The following is a 23,503-nucleotide window of genomic DNA, read 5'->3' as shown; positions in this document are numbered from 1 at the left end:
GTGCCAACTTTATCCCCCAAAGGACCAATCACAATACCAGTAGATTGCCAAGCACCCAGTATTACTGCTGCAGAGGTTAAAACAGCACTGTCCAAGGCCAAGAATACAGCTTCTATGGGACCTGACAATATCCCTGGTTGTGTTCTACATGAACTACAGAGTGAACTTGCACCTAACTTGTGTGCTCTGTTCATTCACAGCCTTACCTCAGGCTTTGTCCCTGCTGAATGGCGCACTGCTACAGTTATCCTACTCCACAAAGGAGGAGCAACTACAGACCCTGGGAACTATCGCCCCATTAGCCTAACGAGTCTGATATGCAAAGCTATGGAACGCATCATCATGGACCTAATAAACAAGGATATAGGGAATCTCCAAACTCTGGATCCCACACAATTTGGTTTTGTGAAGGGCAGATCATGCCTGCTCAACTTGGTCGACTTCTTTGAGTCGGTCACCAGAGATGTGGATGAAGACAAGGTGGTTCATACAGCCTACCTTGATCTGGCCAAGGTGTTTGATACCATTCCCCGCTCAGGAATCATAGAAAAACTCACTAAGTTTGGCATCAACCCCTATATCACTAGGTGGGTTGCAAACTGGCTCACACATAGAACCCACAGTGTGAAAGTAGCTGACTTCAAGTCAGACTGCCGATTAGTTACGAGTGGAGTCCCACAGGGATCAGTCCTGGGTCTTCTCCTGTTTGGTATCTACTTCTCTGAAGTCCAGGCCAACACAAAGGGACTCTGGCTGACCAAGTTCACAGACGATTGCATGTTGGGAGCTATTATTAACTCCCCAAGTGATGTTGACATCCTACAGAATGGCCTCACTGTGACCAATGACTGGTGTCAGAACCATGGCCTTAAGCTCAATGCCAAAAAATGTGTCGTTATCCCCTTTGGAAAAAACCCGGTTCCCATGAATTACCACACTGACGGTAGTCCACTGAACATAGAAGACATTATAAGAGATCTGGGAACACAGGTTGACAGCAACCTCTCCTTTGATCACCACATTGTCACTGTGGTCAGAAAGTTCTTCTATGTAGCACATCTCATTACTAAGGGTTTTGCATCCAGGAAAAAAGAGGTCATTATCTCCCTCTACTCTTCCCTCATTAGGCCAATCATCGAGTACAATGCCCCATTTTGCATGTACCTCACTAGACACCTGCAACAACTGGAGAGGCCGCAAAAGTACCTCACAAAGAGGATCCTAGGCCTTAAACACAGACTCAAAAAAACTCCAACTATTCTCTGTCTCATATCGCCTACTTAGAGGCGATCTCTGCTTGACTTTCAAAGCCATGTCTGACCCAGCTCTATTATAAATGCTACATCTAAAGAAATCCCAATCCCTCTGCACCACACACTCCAGAGACATCAACCTCATTACCACAATTAATAGAACGTGCTGGAGGGACAGGTTCTTAACCCAGAGACTGCCCATGCTATGGAACAGACTTCACATACATGTCAAGCAGATCACCTCGCTGACCCTCTTCCATTAAAATCTTGATGAGTGGATGGGAAACAGAAAATTCACCCCGGGGATAACACCAGTGGCTCTACTCAACAGAGGCACTGGGAACTAAGGTCGGGTGGCACTATGCCAAGGTAATCCTATGGCTAGGCTTGTAAAGGCCCCAGGACCATTGGCCTAGTACACACCTATGAACCTATATATACAGAGACACACACACACACATGTACAGTAGATATGTGTGTGTGTGTGTGTGTGTGTGTGTGTGTGTGTGTGTGTGTGTGTGTGTGTGTGTGTGTATGTATATATATATATATATATATATATATGTGTGTGTGTGTGTGTGTGTGTGTGTGTGTATATGTATTTATAGATGTACATATACACACATACACATATGTATATATAGTAACTGCCCTTCTGGCCCAGGTTCTGAATGAAAAGGGATCCATAAAGACCATTTTTCTTACCTTGGTAATAAATAAATGCATTAAAGTGATCACTAATAGCACAAGACCCTGGAGATACCACAGAATGACTACTCATACTGCCATAGATCTGTCAAGCAAGAACACGCTCGGCTACACACAAAATGAGTGCTCTAAAACTGATGCAGTCACGGTACTTAAACTCAGAGTAGCTACATCATTTAGTTAAGCCAACACAATCAATGTCAGCATGCAACTGCATTCACTCACTGTCCTGCTGATCTGCTCAAAGTATTTTTTTTTCATTGAAAATTTCACAGTATTCACCTGGTTTATTTCCACTGAGATAGCATCTAATAATCAGAAATGTTCTTGAGCTACAAGCTTTAGATTCCTCATGTAGACTTTATCTAAGTTACATTAAGCATATTAATAATTAATCACTTTGTCAAATGTACTGAAAATGGAACGGCCAAAGACTGCAAAGAAAAAATCAGAGCAGCGTAATCAGTGCTTGTATCATACTGAGAAATCGTATTAAAATTAAGTCTGAAACCTAAGATCTTGATATCAGTTTGTGTAGTCAGTACCTTTCACAAAGCTTACAGCAGCGCTCAACTCGCACTGCTCAGAATACAAAAGAAGTGCTGGTATCACCTCGCCTTACTCAGAATAAGCAGCAGTATAGCAGTGTCTTTAAATGTAAAGATATCAATTTTAGTGCACAAATACATGCATCCGAAAAAAAGCAACTTCTTATTTACCTTTGACTCCACTGTCTTTCCTCCATGTTCAATGTGCCTTTCAAGGTATACAGAGGACAGTAAATCACTGAAACAAAAATAAGGGTAAATGAGCTGCAAGTACATATTGATCAGCAATAAAATTAAGCAAATTTAGTCTTAGAAAACATTTTTTGCACAGCTTTGTCAAAAAATGGGAAGTATAGTACTTGAACAATCGGAGCATTGCGTACAACAGGACCTCCTCTATGCCCCTGCAAATCGAATAAGATTCCTAAATACTCTTAATGGACTCCCCATGAGAAAAAACATTATTATCGTGGGAGACTTTAAATATCCACTAATAAACTGGAAACCATATGATACTAATGTGGGATTTGCACAAAACTTCTTAGATAATAAAAACAAGAATTCCCTGTATGAGATTAAGAAACCCACTAGAGGACAGGATATACTTGACTTTGTTCTTACAAACCTAGCATCTGTATGTGCTACCCCCATGGCGTAGGTTCATAGATTTTTGACTAGGCTAACTGCCCTTTTGGGCCATTTTAAGCCTAGCCAATTAACCCATGTGAGAATCAAACCTTGCACCTTGTGTCTGTAAGGCCAGTATCTTAACCATTATGCTAACCTCCCTCTCTGATCAGATCTGAACACAAACAAGTGACTTTCTCTATCAAAATCTCAAACTCAAGAGCTGGTGGAGGTTTTGGCCCTGCATTCAGTATCCTACAGAATCCTTAGAGGCAATCTATTCCTTGTTTTATGGAGCATTAGGGATTTGGAGGTCTAAGACCTCCTAACTCCACAAATCAAACAATCCAGTTAACCCTAGGACCAAAGATCTGAACAACTAACTTTAACAGATAAACAAATCACAGTGGAGAGAGCTTTGTCATGCAACAACTGCTCCTTCTCTCAAGCGAATTTCCATTCCAGACCAAGCAATATGACACTCCATCTTCCTTTAAAAAAAGAGTTAAGACAGTTGGATGGATATTCACAAACTCACCCCCAGCATGAACAGGTTTTCACGCCTTTGAAAAAGTGAGGTAGTATCTGAGGATGAGTACTGGAAAAGCATAAATGTCAACATGGCCCAGATGTCCTGTATTTTCAATTATTCTGATTCATTGTAAACACTACACAATTCAAGTACTTCAGACATAACAAGCTCTTACAATTCTATGATGAAGTCTCTAAATCTAAGTATAACTGTATTACATTATGTACAATGTTGATATGGCTAAGATGCAAACAGGCAAATTCTACTTGGACCTGGACAAATACATTAACTTGGTATCCCTGAATAGATCCAAACAAATGGGGAACTTTAAAAGCAAACCAGTGTGTTGGTCCACTAGAATAAAGAACTATATATAAGAAAGGAAATTCACCCCAGGGATCACGTCAGTCGCCCTGCTAGACAGGGGTCCAGGAAAGTAAATAATGTGGGAAGAAATAGCCAGGGAATTGTTATGGCTAGGCTTGTATAGGCCCTAGGGACGATAGCCTAGTACCAACCTATGAACCTATAAACCTATGAACAAAAGAAAGAAACTCCTTAGCCTATATAATAAAACATAAGATTCTCAAATCATGGAAATCATGGATGACATCAAAGAGTTAGTTAAGAATCCAAAAAAGGCCATTAGTAAGCTTTGTAAAGCAAAGACATTCCATGACTTCAGACATCTACAAATCCTTCTTTAGATGCTAGGAAAATGAAGAATCAGCACTGCTTAGAGCTTGTTTACAAAGATATGACCTGCTCTGATCCAGTGGATACTGCCACCATAATTGTAAGCAAATTTAGTGCCAACTTCACCCCAGGGACAACTACAACAAGCCCGCTAATACTGGAGGAACATAGACACCAACCATCACAAAAGAACATGTATTAAAAGTACTCACAGTGCTTTCAGTTGCCTAATAAATAGGACTGACAAACCCGCTCCTTGCAGTTTGGTTTTGCCATGGGCAGATTTTTGTCTGATGAATCTGGTAAATCTCTTCAAATGGGTGACCCAAGCAGTGGACTGCAGGCAAACAGTCCATACAGCACATCTAGACACCACCATGGCATTTGATCCCATACCACATGCAAATATAATAAACAAGCTAAATGGGTAACAAACTGGCCCATAGTTGGTCAGACAAATAGCAAACTGGCTTAGGGACAGAACTCATCCAGTGAGAATACAGTGTGCATCCTCTGAGAGCATGAAGGGGACTACTGGCTACCTCAGGGACCTGTGCTGGAACCTGTGCTATTTAGTATCTACTTCTAAGAACTCCATCTATCAAATTCTGATTTTTGTTTAATAAAGTTTGCTGATGATTGTAAGATGATATTCATTGTCGTCTCTCTCTGACATGCAGGTACTCCAACAAGAACTTACACTTACCAGTAACTGATGTGCAAAAAATGGGGTCACACTTAAAGCTTAAAATTGCATGCATTCCTGCATTCAGTAAGCAACTTCTAGCTTCAGTTCATAGCAAACATAACACACCACTCCAAAATAAAAAGTAGCAACAGATCTGGGTATCTGGGTGGATTTCTTCCTTACATTAGACCATCAGGTTGCAACAGTGGTGAGGGAATCCTTTTACCTTGAACAGCTCATAGCATGAGGTATCTCCTCTGAGACAAACAAAGTCCGTACCTCCTTGTATTCTGCACTAATGTGGCCCATCAGAGTACAATGCCTGTATTTGGATGTACCTTACTAAGCATATCAAGCAATTATAAAGACCCCAAAGGTTCATAATTAAAAAGATTAAAGGCTTAAGAGACTTCAGCTACCAAGACAGACTGGAGGCTGTATCTCTACATTCAGTATTATATAGAGTCCTCAGCTTTGCTTACTGATTCAGCTGCCCAAGAATTCTTCTACCTTCAAAAATCAGTCTCATACATAGGATTGTTATTATACAATCTAAGATTAAACAAAATCTTTAAAACAAATTACACCCCACGTTGGACGTGTAAAAAACAGCAAAAACTGACTGCTGTCATAATTTCTATGGATGTGAAAAAATTAAGAAAAACTGGAAAGATTTCCAAAATTTTCTTAAAAAGTTTTTGATCACAAAAATATTTCATATCTGAATCTTGTATATTAACGAATGCTCCAATTCCTACTTACATAGCACATAAGCAATTTTATTTGTTGTGGACTTTATTAGCAGTGACAGTGGCAAGAAAAACAATCAGTCTAAAGTGGAAAATGAGTCTGCACAAATTTTAAAGATTTTATTAAATTAGCCACTGAAGTGTGTCATAAAGAAATTAGTGTTGCTTCTACAAGAATTAATCAAAAAAGGAAGATTTGTGATGAATGTGAAAAATTAAGGTCAGTGTTCATAGTCAGTTACGTAAATGCACTGACGTTATCTGTGATATTCGTGGATGGCCTGAGTTGAGCTGCAATTCATACAGGCCATTTACACCAATGGGTGACAACCTTGAGTGTGCTTACACAAATGTACAAATAATAAGATGTAAATGAGTAGTGATGTAAATCTTTGTTTGCTAATGAAGTATGTTTTATGCAATTTGTTATTCACAGTCAGATTTTCCCACTTTAACATGCTGGTTATAGATGCACTATATAAAGAGAAACCTTACCAACTCTATCTGTGTTGCAATCAGCAAAAATGTTGTCACTTACTGCTAGTTTTGCTATTTCCAGGTCTGAGTTGCTAATCTTAACTGGGCCAAAACCCCTTCTGGCAAGTGGGACTTGCCAGCCAAAAGGATGAAACTATAAGCAAATGATTACTCATTATAAGTATGATAAATGGGAAATCCTTGACAAGTTTAGAGTGGACAGGGACACTATCAGGGTTTTAGCGAGTATGTTTGACTCCCATAGGGGCACTGGAGGAATGCATGAACTTCCTATCCCTGTGGACCCTAAGTTATGTATAGACCTACCTCACTACATTTGTTAAAGGGACCTTCCAGAGAAAGACTGGGAGTGCATTGGGGATCTCGCAGGCTTCTGCCTTGAGGATACTGCAGCAGTTTCTGGATGTACTCTTGGCAAGTGTGAACCAACACATCTATTTCCTGGGATCACCTCAGGACCAAGCCAGGACTATGCATGCCTTTTAAGACTTGCACGTTTTTCCTGAGGTACTCAGTGTGATGGATTACGCCCATGCTACGATTATAACCCCTCGTGTTCCACAGGGGGAGTGGTACCGCAGTAGGAAGGGCTACCATTCCATCAATCACCAGGTAGTGTGTGAGGCATTGAGGTGCATCACCAATGTCTGCCCAGCATCCTGCAGTGCACGATTCCCATATCTGGCACACTAGCTCACTCTGACACCTCTTCCTGCATGGTAGGATGCCCAGCAGTCATCTTGTTTGTAAGTGGATTTTTTTTAATTGTATTTAAGTAGTTATTCACTGTAAAATATATTACTGAATACTATTTATTTATTTTGACATTTGTTGACCGGGTTAGTCTGACTGAGCAGAAGCCCATTTTCAGCAGAGATCCAGGGAGAAAAGCTCCAGAAATGAGAACTGTACATTTAACAAAAGTTAACAAAAATGAATAAAATTGTGCAATGTGATTCAGGTAATTACAGGTAGATATATTCAATAAAAAAATAAAGCAGTACATTCAAGAAAAAAGTGACATTACTTAGAGGTAGTAGATTATAAAATGGCTCTCAGTTAACAGTTTGGAATGGGTTTGGGCATCTCACAGTTAGCGGAGGTCATAGACAAGACATAAGGATTAGTGAAGTAAGTTTTACTGATTTATAGTTGTGTGTCTATTTTGTACAGACGTGGGTAGTATAGAGAAATTAAGTGTGGTTTAGAGTAACTGTTTGGGGGTGGGACGTGTAGAGTTGTGAAGGTGGTTTATGTTAGTTTGTGGCATGAGCAGGTCATAAAGTTAAGTAGGTAGTCTTTTAAGAATTTCTGAAGCAGTTTGGGCTAGGAATAGTTAGAGACAGAGGCAGTTTGTTCCATGAATTAGCGACAGAGTAACTGTAGAGAAGTTTGACTGTTGTTTTTCTGGACTTGTAAATTTCCAGGAGATGTTAATCAGAACTACGAAGACTGCGGTTGGGAGTGTACAGAGAGAGAGAGAGAGATAAGAGTTGAGAGACCTGAGCAGGAAGATGGTTTGTTTAGGATGGTATGAGTCAGGTTTAGGCTCATAGGTGTGTACTAGGCTAATGGCCCTGGAGCCTTTACAAACCTAGCCCATAGGATTACCCTGACATCGAAAGGCTACAGCACCTGGTATTCCCAGGTGGTTTCCAGTCCAAGTACTAACCAGGCCTGACCCTGCTTAGCTTCCGAGATCAGACGAGATCAGGTGCATTCAGGGTTTAGAGAGAAGGAGGTGTTGATGGAATTCTACCCACTGTAGATTTTTTAAGGATTGGCAGTGGTATGAGTGACAGGGTAGGTTTGCAGCAAATCAAGCAATTTTGTTGTATGTGAGTTCAACCTTGGACGTAAAGTTAGTTTGCAGGTTAGTACTGAGGTGGCATACAATAGACCAAGTAGGTGGTAGGCTTGTGCTAAAGAGAGTTTAGATTCTTGGGAGAGGAATTTTTTGTTTCTATAAAGCAAATCTAGTTTTTGGTGTTTTTTTTTTTTTTTTTTTTGATGAACTGTTGCACAGTCCCTAGCTACCATATAGGTGGCAATCCCCTGAACACAGAAGAAGTTATTAGGGACCTGGGAACCCAGGTTGACAGTAGCCTTTCATTCGACACTCATATTGCTAAAGTAGTTAGGAAGACCTTCTACATTGCCCACCTTATCATGAAGGGATTCACATCTAGATCAAGGGAAGTCATAGTCTCCCTATACTCATCACTCATCAGACCAATGAGGAATGTATCTGACCCGACACTTGCAGCAGCTGGAGAGGCCACAAAAGTTCCTCACCAAAAGGATAAAGGGTCTCAAAAATCTGTCTTATGCTGCCCGACTGAAAGAACTCCAGTTATATTCAGTTGCTTACCGCTTGCTCAGAGGTGACCTATGCCTGACATACAAGGCCATGTCAAACCCAGATTTGATGAACATGCTTCATCTCAAAAAATCTAGATCCCTCAGAGCCACAAGGGCGGGAGGCTTAAACCTCGACACGGTTATTAATAGGACGTGCTGGAGGGATAGATTCATCACCCAAAGACTCCCTATGCTGTGGAACAAAATCCCGGTTTATGTGAGGCAGAGCACTGGCCTTGTTCAAGAGGAATCTTGACCAATGGATGGGAGATAGATACACCCCAGGGGTTACCTCAGTGTCACTGCAGAGGCACAGCAAAATAATGGGCATAGTTTCTCCAAACTAAAGGGGTGAACTATGGGCTAGGCTTATAAATGCCCTCGGGCAGATAGCCTAGTATGAACCTATGAACCTATGAACATGTAGGTCAAATTTTAGCTGATTGTCGATTATTACACTTATTTTGTAGGTGGCTCTGCCGTGATGATTGTCTTATTGAGGGAAGTGATAGCGAAGGCAGATTTGTAGTGTGAGAGGGATTTAGGTAAGAACAGGAGGAGCTTGTTTTTTTTTTTGGATTTAGTAGGAGTTGGTTGCTTGTTTGCCATATTTCAGCAAAGTGGAATGATTCTTGGGTTAGGGTGAGGAGCTGGGAGAGATTGTCAGAGAAGATATTACAGTAGAGTCATTAGCATATTGTATTAGTGTAGAGTTGGGAACAGATGTGTAGAGGATCTTAGCGAAGATGTTGAAAAGTAGAGGTCCAAGGATGGAGCCTTGTGGGATCCCAGTTTGGACTGGGAGGAAAGGGGAGAGAGCAGTAAGCCACTTGACTGACTGAAGCCTATTAGAAAGGTAGCTAGTGAACCAGGAAATAGTAGTGTTGGAGAGATTGTGGTTGATTAATTTTGATAGGAGTTTGTTGTGGGAAACAGTGCTGAAGGCCTTAGGGAGGCAAGGCATAGGCAGGAGGCTAGTCTGCTATTGTCTAAGGATTTGGAGACAGTGTCTGTGAAGGAGATTAGTGCAGTGGCTGTGCTATGGTTAGGGCAGAAGCTGTGTTGTGAAGGGGTTAGTAGGTTTTCTTGGAAAAGATAGTTTAGTAGTTGCTTGTGTATACATTCCTCAAGTATTTTTGACAGGGGAGAGAGAATGGCTAAAGGCCTGAAATTAGAGGGGTCGGTGGAGTTTTGTGTATGGGTGTGGTATAGAATTTCTTCCATATGTCAGGGACTGTGGATTCTTGGATAGATCTGTTGATTAGAATGAAGATGGGATAAGCAATGGAGTTGTGGTAAGTTTTAGAAACAAAGGAGGTAAATTATAGGCAGATGGGGTGAATGTTTTGAGTTTGCTGAGAAGTGATTTTATGTACGCAATGGAGATGGACTTAGTGAGGAGGAGGTTTGATGGAGAGACTGAGGTCAAGCTGAAGATAGTGTTGTCCTTCTGAGTTAAGTTTTTGATGGAACCGATGCAGAAGCAGTTGAGAAAAGTGACAGTTTCAGTAGAAGAGCTACTGGGGTAGGGGTTTGGTGCTGTGGGATTACCTGGATGCAGTATTTTTTTAATTGAATTCCAGAATTTTTTGGGATTGGGCTGGGAGTTAGATAGTGGCTTTAGGTAAAAGTTTTTCTTGACATAGTTAACCATTTTATTAGTTCAGTTACAGAGTTCCTTATATCTTTGTAGGTGGCAGGTAGAATACTATATTTTGTTTTTGCACCCCCCTCCCCCCCTTCTCTCTCTCTGCTTTTTTTTTCAGGGGATGTCAGATATCCACTGGAGCAATAGTTCATGACACCAGTGATAAATCCAAGTGGAGCTGCAGAAGAGACATATAACCCATACTTGTCCCATTCCCTTATTGTTATTGAAAGGTTTGTTGTCTTCCCAAAGAGCTGTTTCAGGTGCTTAGATGAGTCTGGGGGTGCCCTTCAGTATGACACAGCTACTGCATGCAGTATGTTTACTGCACGTTGCATTCTGCATTACATAATTATGCACTGGTCTCTTAATGAAGTGACCGATGTTGCCTCTCTGGATTCCAGTTCCCTTCCCACTAAAACTAATTATGTCCAGCCAGCAGCAGCAGCAGGGACCCCATGTGGCAGGCTCATGCATGGGATGCAGCTGAGCAGGCAAACAGGCGACATCCAGTCCACAACTATGGACCAGTATGTTCAGGTTAGTGTTTCCTTTACTGTATATAAAAAAAAGAAAACATACAGTATAATTGATCCATCCAGTGATTACATTTATTTATTTACTGACATTTGTTGACCGGGAAAGTCCGACTGGGTCAGAAATCCATTTTCAGCAGAGGCCCAGGGAGAAAAGCTCCAGACAAAGTACAGACATTTTGACATTTTAAAGTTGTGCATGCACATTAACATTGTATAACAGAAAAAGTACAGTTTGACTTTTAATATATTATTACATACACTTTAATACATTATTATATACAGTTATAGACGTAACACACAGTTTTATCTATAAACAGAATAGCAGTTTAAGGTCAAGTCTATCTAGGATACGAGTTAGAATTATATGAAAAAGATGAATTAAGTCATTATGGGTATAATTTGTAGTTAGTTTAATTTTTACATATCTGTGGACTATGCTGTGTGGTGCAAGGTCTGCTGTCACTGTTTATCTGACATTCTCTCCCATCTTAAAATATTTTTATTATCTGTTAGAAAATAAATACTCATGTTATTGCAATGCCTGAGGGCTCATCGACTCCTGTTCAGTGATGTTGAAAGGAATCCTGTAAAAATAATTCAAATTTTTGTCTGCTTTCCTGAATAAGTTCTGCTTTAACGATTACATAATTATACAAAAGTAATGAATATTGTCAACAACGAAATACTTCCTGAGTTAGCGCATTGCAAATGTAAAAACAATGATTTATACTGCTTTTTTATATTATGCCATCTCTTACTGCACATCAGATTAACTTTATGCTGTCATACACATGAAATTCTGACTTCAGAAACATAAAACACTAGCATCGTTTATGCAAAGTGGAGGTTGAATTGGTAGCAGTGTAAGTTTACATGGCAGAATACTCATTTTAATGTGTCATTTGCTTATGATAAATTTCTCCTGATTTTTTTGCATGACTTTTATATTGTAAGTAACTGCTACCTGTAGAAATGGTAATATATGTAGCACTGCTTTTTGTCTATTTTTCATTGATGGTGTACATACTAGTTTTACAGGGATGAAATGCATAAATTTACAAACATACCCCCCCCCCCCAACCAAAACCCCATTCCAGTTAAACAGACAGTTGTGTCTGTGAAGCAGATTCACAGCAGTTCAAGATCAAATGAGTCACAGACATCTCCTATAGTGAGGCTAGGTGATAGTGCAAGTGACTTTGAGGAGGGGCTACCATCAGAATTGTAAGGTGAGTTAGTATGCTGTTGTGATCTACCTGATGCAGGTAATCCTGCTGTCACCGACCAGACAGTGCTGCGTGACCATGATCGTGACCTCAAATGTGAAGTTCTGCTAGGTATAGATGAACGCTGACATGGCCTGTGTGAAATATGTTGTGCTTGTTCGCTTTTACTACTGACATTTCTATCTTGAGAAGCAGCAGTATTATCATGTGATTTGCCCCATGTGTCTGGACAGTACTCCATCCTCTGCCCCTTGCAAGATTGAATCCAGCTAGACTCTGGTATGCCTAACTAGTGCAGAAATCGAAGTGGCCACTGATGCATAGTGTGCCACCATACTACGCACTGGTGGTACCAAAGCATTATCCACACTCTCTGCTATTTCAGCGTAGTGCTGAGAAACATAACACATACCCTGGAGGACTCGGACCATTTTCAGCTGACTCCCTGTGGCTGTGCTCTGAGCCCTAACAATGTCACAACACATTTCCTGTTTCCAGTGCTTTATGTGTTTTCCTTGGAGTAGCTATATGAAATTCCTGCATCTGACACCCTTCTATAAAGGTGTCACTGTGGACATCATTACCTCTGAATGCCTGCCATCATCCACAGTGTCCATCTGGATTTAGCGATACTGGTGTAGCGTGCAGGAGTGCTCCTCCTATACAAGCATGAGTGGCTGTTGTGGGGTGAGAGATCCCGACATTAAACTTAGGGACCACCTGCCACTTTCCTCAGGCTGCTTCACAAATATAACTATGTTATCTTCGTCATCATCAGGAGCAGCAACACCCATTCACCTGCTGCTGATATCATCTATATTTATTGGTATACTAGAACTGTTTGCTTTTGATGCTGACCCTGTCAAAAAATATTTGAGAAGAATAATAATAATGTAATAGCATACAGTAATGTGTGCTTAGAAGGGGGTGAGTAGGACACTTATCAAGCACACCATCTTCATTTCAATTCTTTGTTGATGTCCAAGGTTCAGGTAATAATACATCATGATGTGTTTAATTACATTATTCATCATCAGCATTCGTTTCTCTCTATATATAAATGCATGTTACTAATTTTAAACCAACTTTCATGAGCAGATGGCTGTTGCTGCTGCAGACATTGGTAAGATGGAGCAGTGTCCACACCACTTCTAATTATTACAGTTCCACCATCTTCTGTGCCATAGCTATCCCACAGATGGATGGAAGGCATTCCTCATCTGGGGATTACTGAATAAGATTTGGAGCCCCCCTGCCCATATACTTGTATCAGAAATTGCATTCTTTATGGCTTTGCTTCTGTCCTGTGCTACCATATTGTTTGCCCTTTTCTTGCACTGTGCCAGTGCTCGATCTCTCCCACCCACTGTATTAAAGTCAACAACTACTTGATTCCAGGCCTTGTTCCTCTCAGCTTCTCTGGGCCCCCCTTTACTGAAACAGAAGTTTCCCATACAGTGGATATCAAAAGTGTACACACCCCTGTTAAAATGCCAGGTTTTTGTAATATAAAAAAATCAGACCACAATAAATCATTTCAAAACTTTTCCCACCTATAACCTGTACAATTCAATTGAAAAACAAGCAATTATAAAAAATAAAAAACATACAATAAGCCGGTTGCACAAGTGTGCACACCCTTAAACTAATACTTTGTTGAAGAACTTTTTTATTTAATTACAGCATTCAGTGTTCTTGGTTAGGAGTCTATCAGCATGGCACATCTTGACTTGGCAATATTTGCCAAATCTTACTTGCAAAAGTGCTCCCAATCTGTCAGACTGCATGGGCATCTCTTGTGCACAGCCCTCTTTAGGTCACCCCACAGATTTTCTATTGGATTTAGGTCTGGGTTCTGGCTGGGCCATTCCAAAACTTTAATTTTCTTCTGGTGAAGCCATTCTTTTTTTGATTTAGATGTATGCTTGGGGTCATTGTCGTGTTGAAAGGTGAAATTCCTCTTCATCTTCAGCTTTCTAGCAGACGCTTGAGGGTTTTGAGCCAAAAGTGACTAGTATTTGGAACTGTTCATAATTCCCTCCACCTTGACAAAAGCCCCAGTTCCAGCTGACTAAAACTAATCCCAAGGCATGATACTGCCACCGCCATGCTTCACAGTGAGGATGGTGTTCTTTTGGTGTTGCTTTTGCACCACACGTACCTTTTGGAATTGTGGCCAAAAAGTTCAACTTTGGTCTCATCGGACCATAACGCATTTTCCCACATGCTTTTGGGAGACCTGATGTATTGTTTTGAAAATTCTAGCCAGGCCAGGATGTTTTTCTGTATAAGAAAAGGATTCCATCTTGCAACCCTACCCCACAGCCTAAACATCTGGAGAATACGGGAGATTGTTGTCACGTGTAGTACACAACTAGTACTTGCCAGAAATTCCTGCAACTCCTTCAGTGTTGCCATAGGTCTCTTGGCAGCCTCCCTGACCAGTTTTTGTCTTGTCTTTTCATCACTGCTGTCCCATATTTTCTCCACTTTTTGATGACTGTCTTCACTGTGTTCCATGGTATATCCAATGCTGTGGAAATTTTTTTGTACCCTTCTCCTGACTGATACCTTTCAACAATGAGATCCCTTTGATGCTTTGCAAGCTCTCTGCGAACCATGCCTTTTGCTGTAGCAGGCAACTGAGTAAATGTCAGGAAAATCGTACAAGAACAGCTGAACTTTATTTGGGGTTACTCAGTCTCTTTAATCGATGGCAGGTGTGTAGCTAAGAAGACTGAATGTTGTAATTAAATCAAAAGGTGCTTCAACAAAGTATTAGTTTAAGGGTGTGCACACTTATGCATTCAGCTTATTGTACATTTTTTTATTTTTTATATTTTTCCCCTAACAGATTTGTTTGTTTTTCAGTTGAATTGTACGAGTTATAGGTCATACTAAGGGTAGGAAAAGTTTTGAAAATATTTATTGGGAAGCAAAACTATTCAACCCCGGATGGTTTGACCCCAATGCAATTATATACACTTTAATGTTTAAATTTACATTAATTGTCCATGGGAATAGCTAGTGGACAGTTTGACCCCAGACTATTTGACCCCAATTATATAAAAAAAGTTTTTAAAGTTTTATAAATCCATTTTACTGCTCAACATATCAATCATGATTTTTTCCCCACTGGAATTTAATATATTATTTAACTTTTTTATATGTAAATGTTAATTTTATTTAACATTTTATTTAAATTGCAAATATAATTAATTTAATTAATAACAGTTTTAACAACTTTAAAATCAATATTATTTACCATTGCAAACATTAATATTACTTTAAATTAACATTAATAATATTATATAAATTCCAAATGCAAATGTTTTAAACAGTTATATACCCTCATGACTTCTTTTTTTTTTTGAGGTAATTTTTGACATTTTCTCAGTAACTATGTGGATGCATGAGCAATATATAAATTTTTTTATTCTTTATGTCAAAATATCTATGGCCTATTTTTCTCTTGCTTTGCTATTTCAGTGGGGTCAAACCATCTGGGGTCAAAATGTCCCGTACCTATTTATTGTAGTCTCATTTTTTATATCACAAAAACCTGGCATTTAACAGGGGTGTGCAAACTTTTTATACCCACTGTATGTCCAGAGTGCTGCCTCGAGGATACTATTTCCCCCATGGGTGAAGTTAGTCATTCTCTGCTTTGATCCCTTAACTTCCATCATTACTACATTTGTAAAACAAGGCCACGTTCAGAAAGTGAGACAATAATGTTTGGATGTAATCAGCCTTTAAAGTACAAAACACAGGCCAAGTCTTCCTGCCACCCACATTAAATAAAAATGTTACTTAGCACAAACCATATAATTACACAGAAATCCCAGTATAGCCACATAAAATTGCAATATATTACCTACAGTTCATTCGGGACATGCAATCACATTTGTCACAAAAAGCATCCTTGCCATACCCTCTGCCATTGTCATGTACTCATAATATTACCATTTTTTAATCCTCACTGTCAATCCAAAAATATCAAATTCATCAAGCATGCCTGTTGACATCATTAGCACTGCAGACCTTCAGTAGTAAATTACTACATTTATACCTATGTATGCACATCAGTTAATTATACCACAATAATGACAATTTTCTATCATCAATAATCGTTTCCACTGCTGCTCTCATAATAGAGGAATATGTGAGTGTACAACTGCTGTATTTTTTTACAACTATGTTCTGTACTGGTAATAAGAACATTTTTATAATTTTGCAGATGAAATGAATGCAACTGAAACCATTACAGTTCAAGCTAATGTTACTGCTTTTAACCTGATTACTTTGAATAATTACAACGGGTATTTTACTGCTGTATTGAATGTACTGTATGTATATAACTTAAGGGTTGCACAGTCCCCTTCAAGAAGTCATAAGGACTTGCCAAATGACTTCATCTGAAGTATGCATAAGCATTACTCACATTATTTGTCCCAAGTACAAAAGCACTTCCCAAACGACTACTCCCACTTATGAATAAGTACTTTCCTTACACAGTTTTACTTCAATAAAGATTTTACTACAATATTTCAATAGTTCTCCTATGAACTGATGTATAACATGGCATGCAATTCATGATGTGTGGATTTACTGTGCATTTTCTGTTTTGTTTCGCCCCTCCCTTTTGTTTTGATTATGCATTTTTTCTCCTTTATTGCTTTGTTTCTCTCCCATTTATTTTCCATTTTTTAAGCTTCAAATCCCACAGGAGCAGGTTGGGCACATACCTCCCAGGCTAGAGACAGATCACTCTTTGCCTGTCCATGGATGTATTTACAGGGCTGGGGTGGAGGTACCAGTCCTGCAGGGATACTGGGGCATAAAAGCCTGGCAAGCCTCATTGAAAGGGGGCTTCGGAATTTTGTTAAGGACATACTTGTACAGGCAGTAGGCAGGAGAATTCAGTCAGTCATAGCCTCTCTTCAGTGTGTAGAAGACATACTCTCCCAGGTGGCGTTTACCATCGCACCAACACAGCACCGTACTGCCTCAACAGTGGGGTCTTTCACTGCAACACTATCTGGCAATGGACATGTTTGGGGACCTGTGGACTGGGGCTCCAGCTGGTACTTCTTCAGAGCTTTTTCCCATACCCTTTCTCCTGAACCTTCTTACCTATTTCCCACCCGTACTACCCTCTCATATAAAAAACAATATTTGAAAAAAAAGGGGAGGGTCTATATCCCCTGACAAAAAACATAATGTCCATCCTCTTCCACCTCCTTCAGCACAAACCCTCTTGATGTTTCCCTTGTGTGCTCCTTTCTTCTTTTGTCTGCTCTTTTTCAGTCTTTCTTAACTCCCCTTTTTTATTCTTCAATGAAAAAATCTGGGTGCCCACAAAAGGCCTACATAAAACATTACAAACTTCTTTTCTTTTTAAAGAAAATCAGTTTTAAGTGCTGTGCAGTCTGCAGCTTTCCTTAAATGTTTTAAGAATAACTGCACTTATTCACGCTCGCCCTCGATATCATATTAACTGCAAATGACTTTTGTTGATCTTATTTGCATATCCATGTAGTGCCACTATTCACAGATCACCATTAAATTCTTCATGAAGTTCCAGACAATGAAAACTAACCTAAATCTATATGATCTTTACAGTAACAAGCCAACACAGCCATTAAAGTAAATTGAATAACCTATTGTTTTATTTTATTTCTCATCTGTGTCTACATTGTTGATGTTTCTTTTAAAGTAAAAAAAAAAAAATATATATATATATATAAATATATATATATATATATATATGTTAAAAAATTTAAATAGTCCCAATAAAACTACAGTCAGAGATCTAAATCCATTCCAAAACATAAACACGGCAAGATGGAGGAATAGATTCATCACCCAGTACCTTCCCCTTCTATGGAACAAACTTTTTATACAAATCAAGCAGTTTGGCACACAGTCTGGCTTTAAAAAGTAGCGGGGCAACCAGATGGCTATTTGTAAATTTAGCCCCAGTATGACTGTCGTGTCCCTCCTTGAAAAGGGCGGTAAGGCCTACGGATGGGTACAGGCAGGGCAGAAATGGCCTCACAGCTCATTTGCCTTGTAACTCCTATGATCCTACAAACAGTCATTTTTTATTTCCTTTGTATGCCTTCCAGTATACAATCAGCTTTTTTTCTAGGGCTGCTGCTTACTCTAGTGTGCTTAAATAATAACAGTTCCCAAATGCCAACATCTGTTTTGCTGGCAAAACAGATTGCTGACAAGTGTGCAAGAAAGACAATCCCTGGAGTTGAGGAGTATGCCCGTTCCCCAGAGATTGTGCAATGTTGGACTCTGTATGTGTAATTAGCAGGGGGCGTGGGGTGCAGGGGGGCTTGCCAAACTGTAAAAAAAAAAGTTCACATTTTGCATGATCTGTGGTTATGCATGCAATATGCATAATGAAGTATCAATGTTGCTTTTCGATTTTTATGTTTCAACATTAGCAACATCAACAACTGTGAGTTTTAAGTACTCCCACACACACACACACACACACACACATATATATATATATATATATATATATATATATATATATATATATATATATATATATATATATGGATTCCCTTCACAAGCTCGAAGTTTCAAAACTTTGAACTGCAAATGGTCTTTGAAACTTCGAATATTTAGATAAAAGATCACCGTACACCATGGATCTGGAAACTTACCATTTTCATCACTGAAGTGCGATCTCGGAGTTGGTATATTTATTTAGCAGGGAGTGTGAAACGTAAAAAAATATTTTTTTGTTTTTATTTATTTTTTTATTATATTTTCAAAGTTTCAAAACTTCAATCTTATGGTCTCAACCATTTGCAGCTCGAAAGTTCTGAAACTTCAAGCTTGTGAAGTCTATATATGCATATATATATATATATATATATATATATATATATATATATATATATATATATATATATATATAAAATACATGCACACACACACACACACACACACACATATATATATATATATATATATATATATATATATATACATACATACATACCACTCAACTGTCCAGACTTTCACAAAATGTACAGATTTTTGCTTCACTTCTTTGGTCTGTTCTTCATAAAATTTGTGATTTTTTGGCAAATTACTGAGGATTAAAGTCAGTAAATAATGACAGCCATTTGAGTTTCAGACTTCATAACTTTCATAAAATGCATGCTAACACAAAACCTGTTATTCTAGAAAGTTTTTAAGAGTATAAAAGCAAGATTTAAAATCTGTCCCTATTTTTAGACCTTTGTTCTCCTATTTTAGGTTTTGTCCATATTTCTTGAACCAAGAGGTTGAGAAGTATAAGTATACGTAAATTGATCTAGCACACATTAGACTGACTTACATACTCCCAACAAAAACTTATCAAACTGAAAAAGATCAACAGTAAATTGCATGTACTACAGGATGTAATCCTAGAGCTTGTAAAATAAAACAAGCAAGTTTTTGCAGGGGGGACTTGACTTATACTAACTGAGATTTCACGGTACCATGGAGAGGGCATGATACCTCCCGCCATAACAGTGATGTCACAACCAGTATGTTAATAAGCTGTTTGTTCATCACCTTTTATCAAGAAAACAGCATTCAACAACATGCCAATTCAACCAATATGAGGCAACGCATTTGTGTGTGTGTGTGTGTGTGTGTGTGTGTGTGTGTGTGTGTGTGTGTGTGTGTGTGTGTGTCCAACTTCTTACTGAATGTATAATTCAGTGAAAATTTGCTCCTATGGGTTATCCTTTTGAAAGTCTATATTGTCACATTATGTATTTATCATACTACTTGTCATTGGCGACCCTGTCTGTGCCAGGAAGTTACAGAACTAAAAACGGTATACATAAATGCATTGATTGAATGAATACGTTGTTGTATTAGCAGTGTATACTTACCTCAATATGCTGTGATTTTTTAACGAGAAATGGTGTTTTTCGATTTCACAGCATGTCATCTTACTAGGCATAAGTTCCTCAACCTATAAATGAGAGGTTGTTTGTCTTGCATAATGTAGCAATCGCTACAGTGACAACATATCTGACGTAGCACTTGGTATGATAGGAAGTGTGTGCGCTGATTAAATCCCAAAGATATGAGGATATGTTACATACTAATAGCTATCTATACACCTGTGAATGAGACTTTACAGGGAAAACTATTAGTGCCACTGTAGAAAACTGCAAGACAGATGTAAAGGAAGGGCAATTACAACTACTGCATCTACAGGTGAAACTTTGTTAAAAAGCACAAGCCATAGTCATGTGTCAGATCCTGTAAAGTGAAACAATGCTGCATCATGGAAGATTTAAAAATGAGGGCAGAAAAAATATATGGAATATCCACTACTAGCAGTACACAGTGCAAAATCAGATACTCCAGTAGAGGTTGTTGCACGACTGCCCTCTTGCAAAAGTCTGGCACAAGTAGTAAACAATCTGAGTAAAAAAAATGCTTGTGTCATAAATCCATAGAGTAAATACTTTAAAAGATGTGGATACGTCATACTGGCAGCCTAAAAGTAGTCATTTTATATCTAAGTGTGCTACTGAGACTGCACAAAGTTTAGCTGATGTTTGTTCAGGCACCTTGTTGTTAATGGAGGAAGTTATCTCAGTAAATATACAAGACACAGGCAGATGTACGCTATTCACATGTTTTTGGATGCTACCAGTGAGTGGTACAGAACTTCTGTACTACCATTTGTTTATTTTTTTAGGTTTTCAGAGTCATGCACAGCACATAATATGCTATGAAAATTTTTTTGAGGCATGCACAATGGTTGGAAGTTCAGTGGCTGTATGATTCCTACTTCATTTTGAGCCTGCAGCTCTGCAAAGTATCAGGCATAATGTGAATAATGTAGAAGTGAAAAGTTATTACTTCCACTTTTCTCAGAATATTTGGCATAAAATATAGACATCAGGCTTAGCTACAGTACTTGCAGTCCCTGTGTAATCAACTAATTACTTTATGTTTCTGACATCCATCAGACATTAGTGCTGCATGCCACCTTATCAGAGACAAATTTCTTCAAGAAGCTACTCCACCACTAACTTTTATTAAGCATTACTAATTGGTAAGGTAAGGAAGATGGGAACTAGGACACTTTTGGGTGCTAGACTTTCACCTTTGTTTCCTCTTACTTTGTGAAATACTGCTTTTTAAATGAGAACAACCTGCCTTAAACTCAGACTTTGGTTCAGGCACGGCACAAGAGATTGTGTTATCTTCTTAGATGTAGAAAAGGAGATTTACATTATGTGCTATTGCTCAAGAGAAAAACAGGATTGAAGATTTACATCCAAATCTGTTAGCTGAAATACCTTGTAGTCTGAAAATCTCTGCCATAACAAAGTCTGTATTTGAGGATCATAACTGCGATTACTCCTTTCCTAACTATGTTTTAGCCATATCAGCAGTTTGCAGATGTAAGAATGTTTACCAACCAGATTGCCTTAGATGACATCTTGGGCAATGAAAACATGGTACTGCTACATGTGAGACTAATGATGTAAATACTAACTTTATATTATTATCAACCATTTGCTTTAAATTACACGTTTCTTTTCTGCATGGGAGTCACCTTTATTGCATTTTCTTGTTGTGTAGGGACAGTATATGGATTTACGTAGGTTTTAATTGCTATATCAAATTCTCAATAATTTGTGCTACATTATTACGTCATGTGTTTTGCTAACTATGCATCACTTATATGATAAACCATATCACATTTTCAAGCAAATGCATTTCAGCAGTATGTACTTAACAATTACACATTCACCAAGTTGGATATTGGTAAGGATGGGGGAAGTGTATAGAAGACAAGGTAAGAGAAATGCCTGCGCAAGAGTACATTTAGTGGCAGTAGTGAGGAAGTTTTTGTTCCTATAAAGTAGTCCGAGTTTTTGGTGGGTTTTTTTTATATCCTGTTGTATGTGCAAGTTAAATTTTAGTCGGCCATCAATTATTACCCCAAGGAGTTTAGTGTGTGAGGCAGGGGAAATAGTGGTACCATCTAGGCAGGAAAGAGAAAAATTGGATTTAAGTTGAGAGAGTGTCTGAGACAGGAATTCTGTGTTGGTGTGTGTAGTTCAGAGACAGTATTGGAGATAAAGAGAGTAGAGTCATCTGCGTATTGTATTGCAGATGAGAGACTGCAAGATAAATGTAGGTTGTTGGTAAAAATGTTGAAAAGGAGCGGTATAAGTATGGAGCCTTGGGGTACTCCTGTTTGAACGGCAAGGAAGGGTGAGAAAACCTGCTGCCATCTAACAGCTTGTTTTCTGCCAGTAAGGTAGGATTGGAACCAGCCAAGAATAGAAGGAGAGAGGTTTAGGTCTGAGAGTTTGTTAAGATGGATGGGATTTGAGACAGTGTCAAAGGCTTTAGAGAAATCAAGGAATAGACAGGAGACAAGGAGGTTGTTATCCCTAGCTTCTGCAACCTTTTGAGTAAAGGATAGTAAGACAGTCGAGGTACTGTGTTTAGGGCGGAAACCATGTTGTGAGGGGGTGAGGAGATTTTCGTGAATGAGATGGGACAGTAGTTTGAGTATGTATACATTTTTCAAGGATCTTTGAGAGAAAATAGTGATTGGTCTATAGTTAGAGGGTTCAACAGAGTTGCCACCTTTGTGCAGAGGAGTGGTACAGAAGGATTTCCATATTTCCAGTACAGTAGATTCCTGAATGGAGTGATTGATTAAGGTAGATACAGGGTATGCAATAGAGTCAGCAGCAATTTTCAGAGGATTTTCAAATTTCAGAGTAGCCTGGGATATTGTCAGGGACTTAATGGGCCGTGACAATATCCCAGGACACCTCCTAAATTTCTTGAAATATGAGCTATCAAGACCCCTTGAGTCACTTTTCAACTATATCCTCAAAACAGTCTTTGTACCATAAAAATAGAAGACTGCAACAGTTATCCCATGTCACCAGGGTGGACTACTAAACAACCTGGAAACAACAAATCTATTAGTCTGACTAGTCTAATAGGCAAAGCCATGGAATGAATTATCATGGAAATGATCAACAAAGACATAGCAACCTTCAGACACTGACTCAATCCAGTTTGGCTTTGTCAAGGGAAGGTCATGCCTATTAAAAAACCTTTGGTTTTGTTTTAGGATGTGGACAGTTGTTGAATGTAATGGAGGGTAATGGGCCTTCAAAGCTGTTCTGCAGTGTGAAGTATGTGAACATTTTCAAAACCAGCTAGTCAGCCAACTCCAGTGTACTAGTCAGTAATAAAGTCTTAATTAGCAATTACCACAGTATAAAAGACAGTCCCAGTTCAAAGGTCCTTCAAAACGTTAGTTCTTCATCTGAAGGATCATCAGCCTTAGATGAAATAGAGCCCTAGGCAAAGGTCACAGTGATGTCACTCCATTACTGACCAGTTCCT

The 23,503-nt window shown here is 39.0% G+C and overlaps 1 protein-coding gene across 1 annotated transcript in view; it reads right to left on the bottom strand.

The window, feature by feature from the left end:
• Nucleotides 1-23,503, bottom strand: part of ADAM22 (ADAM metallopeptidase domain 22) — a 2,281,988-nt gene that overhangs the window by 1,767,700 nt on the left and 490,785 nt on the right. Inside the window, exon 4 of the mRNA XM_044066314.1 lies at nucleotides 2,681-2,747. Coding sequence (XP_043922249.1) covers nucleotides 2,681-2,747 — 67 coding nt within the window. The remainder of the gene's footprint in view (nucleotides 1-2,680; nucleotides 2,748-23,503) is intronic.

The sequence above is a fragment of the Protopterus annectens genome, chromosome 3.part1 (assembly GCF_019279795.1).
Source record: "Protopterus annectens isolate FY-2018-M chromosome 3.part1, PAN1.0, whole genome shotgun sequence".
Classification (NCBI taxonomy): domain Eukaryota; kingdom Metazoa; phylum Chordata; order Ceratodontiformes; family Protopteridae; genus Protopterus; species Protopterus annectens.
This window is presented reverse-complemented; position numbering and strand designations above follow the sequence as displayed.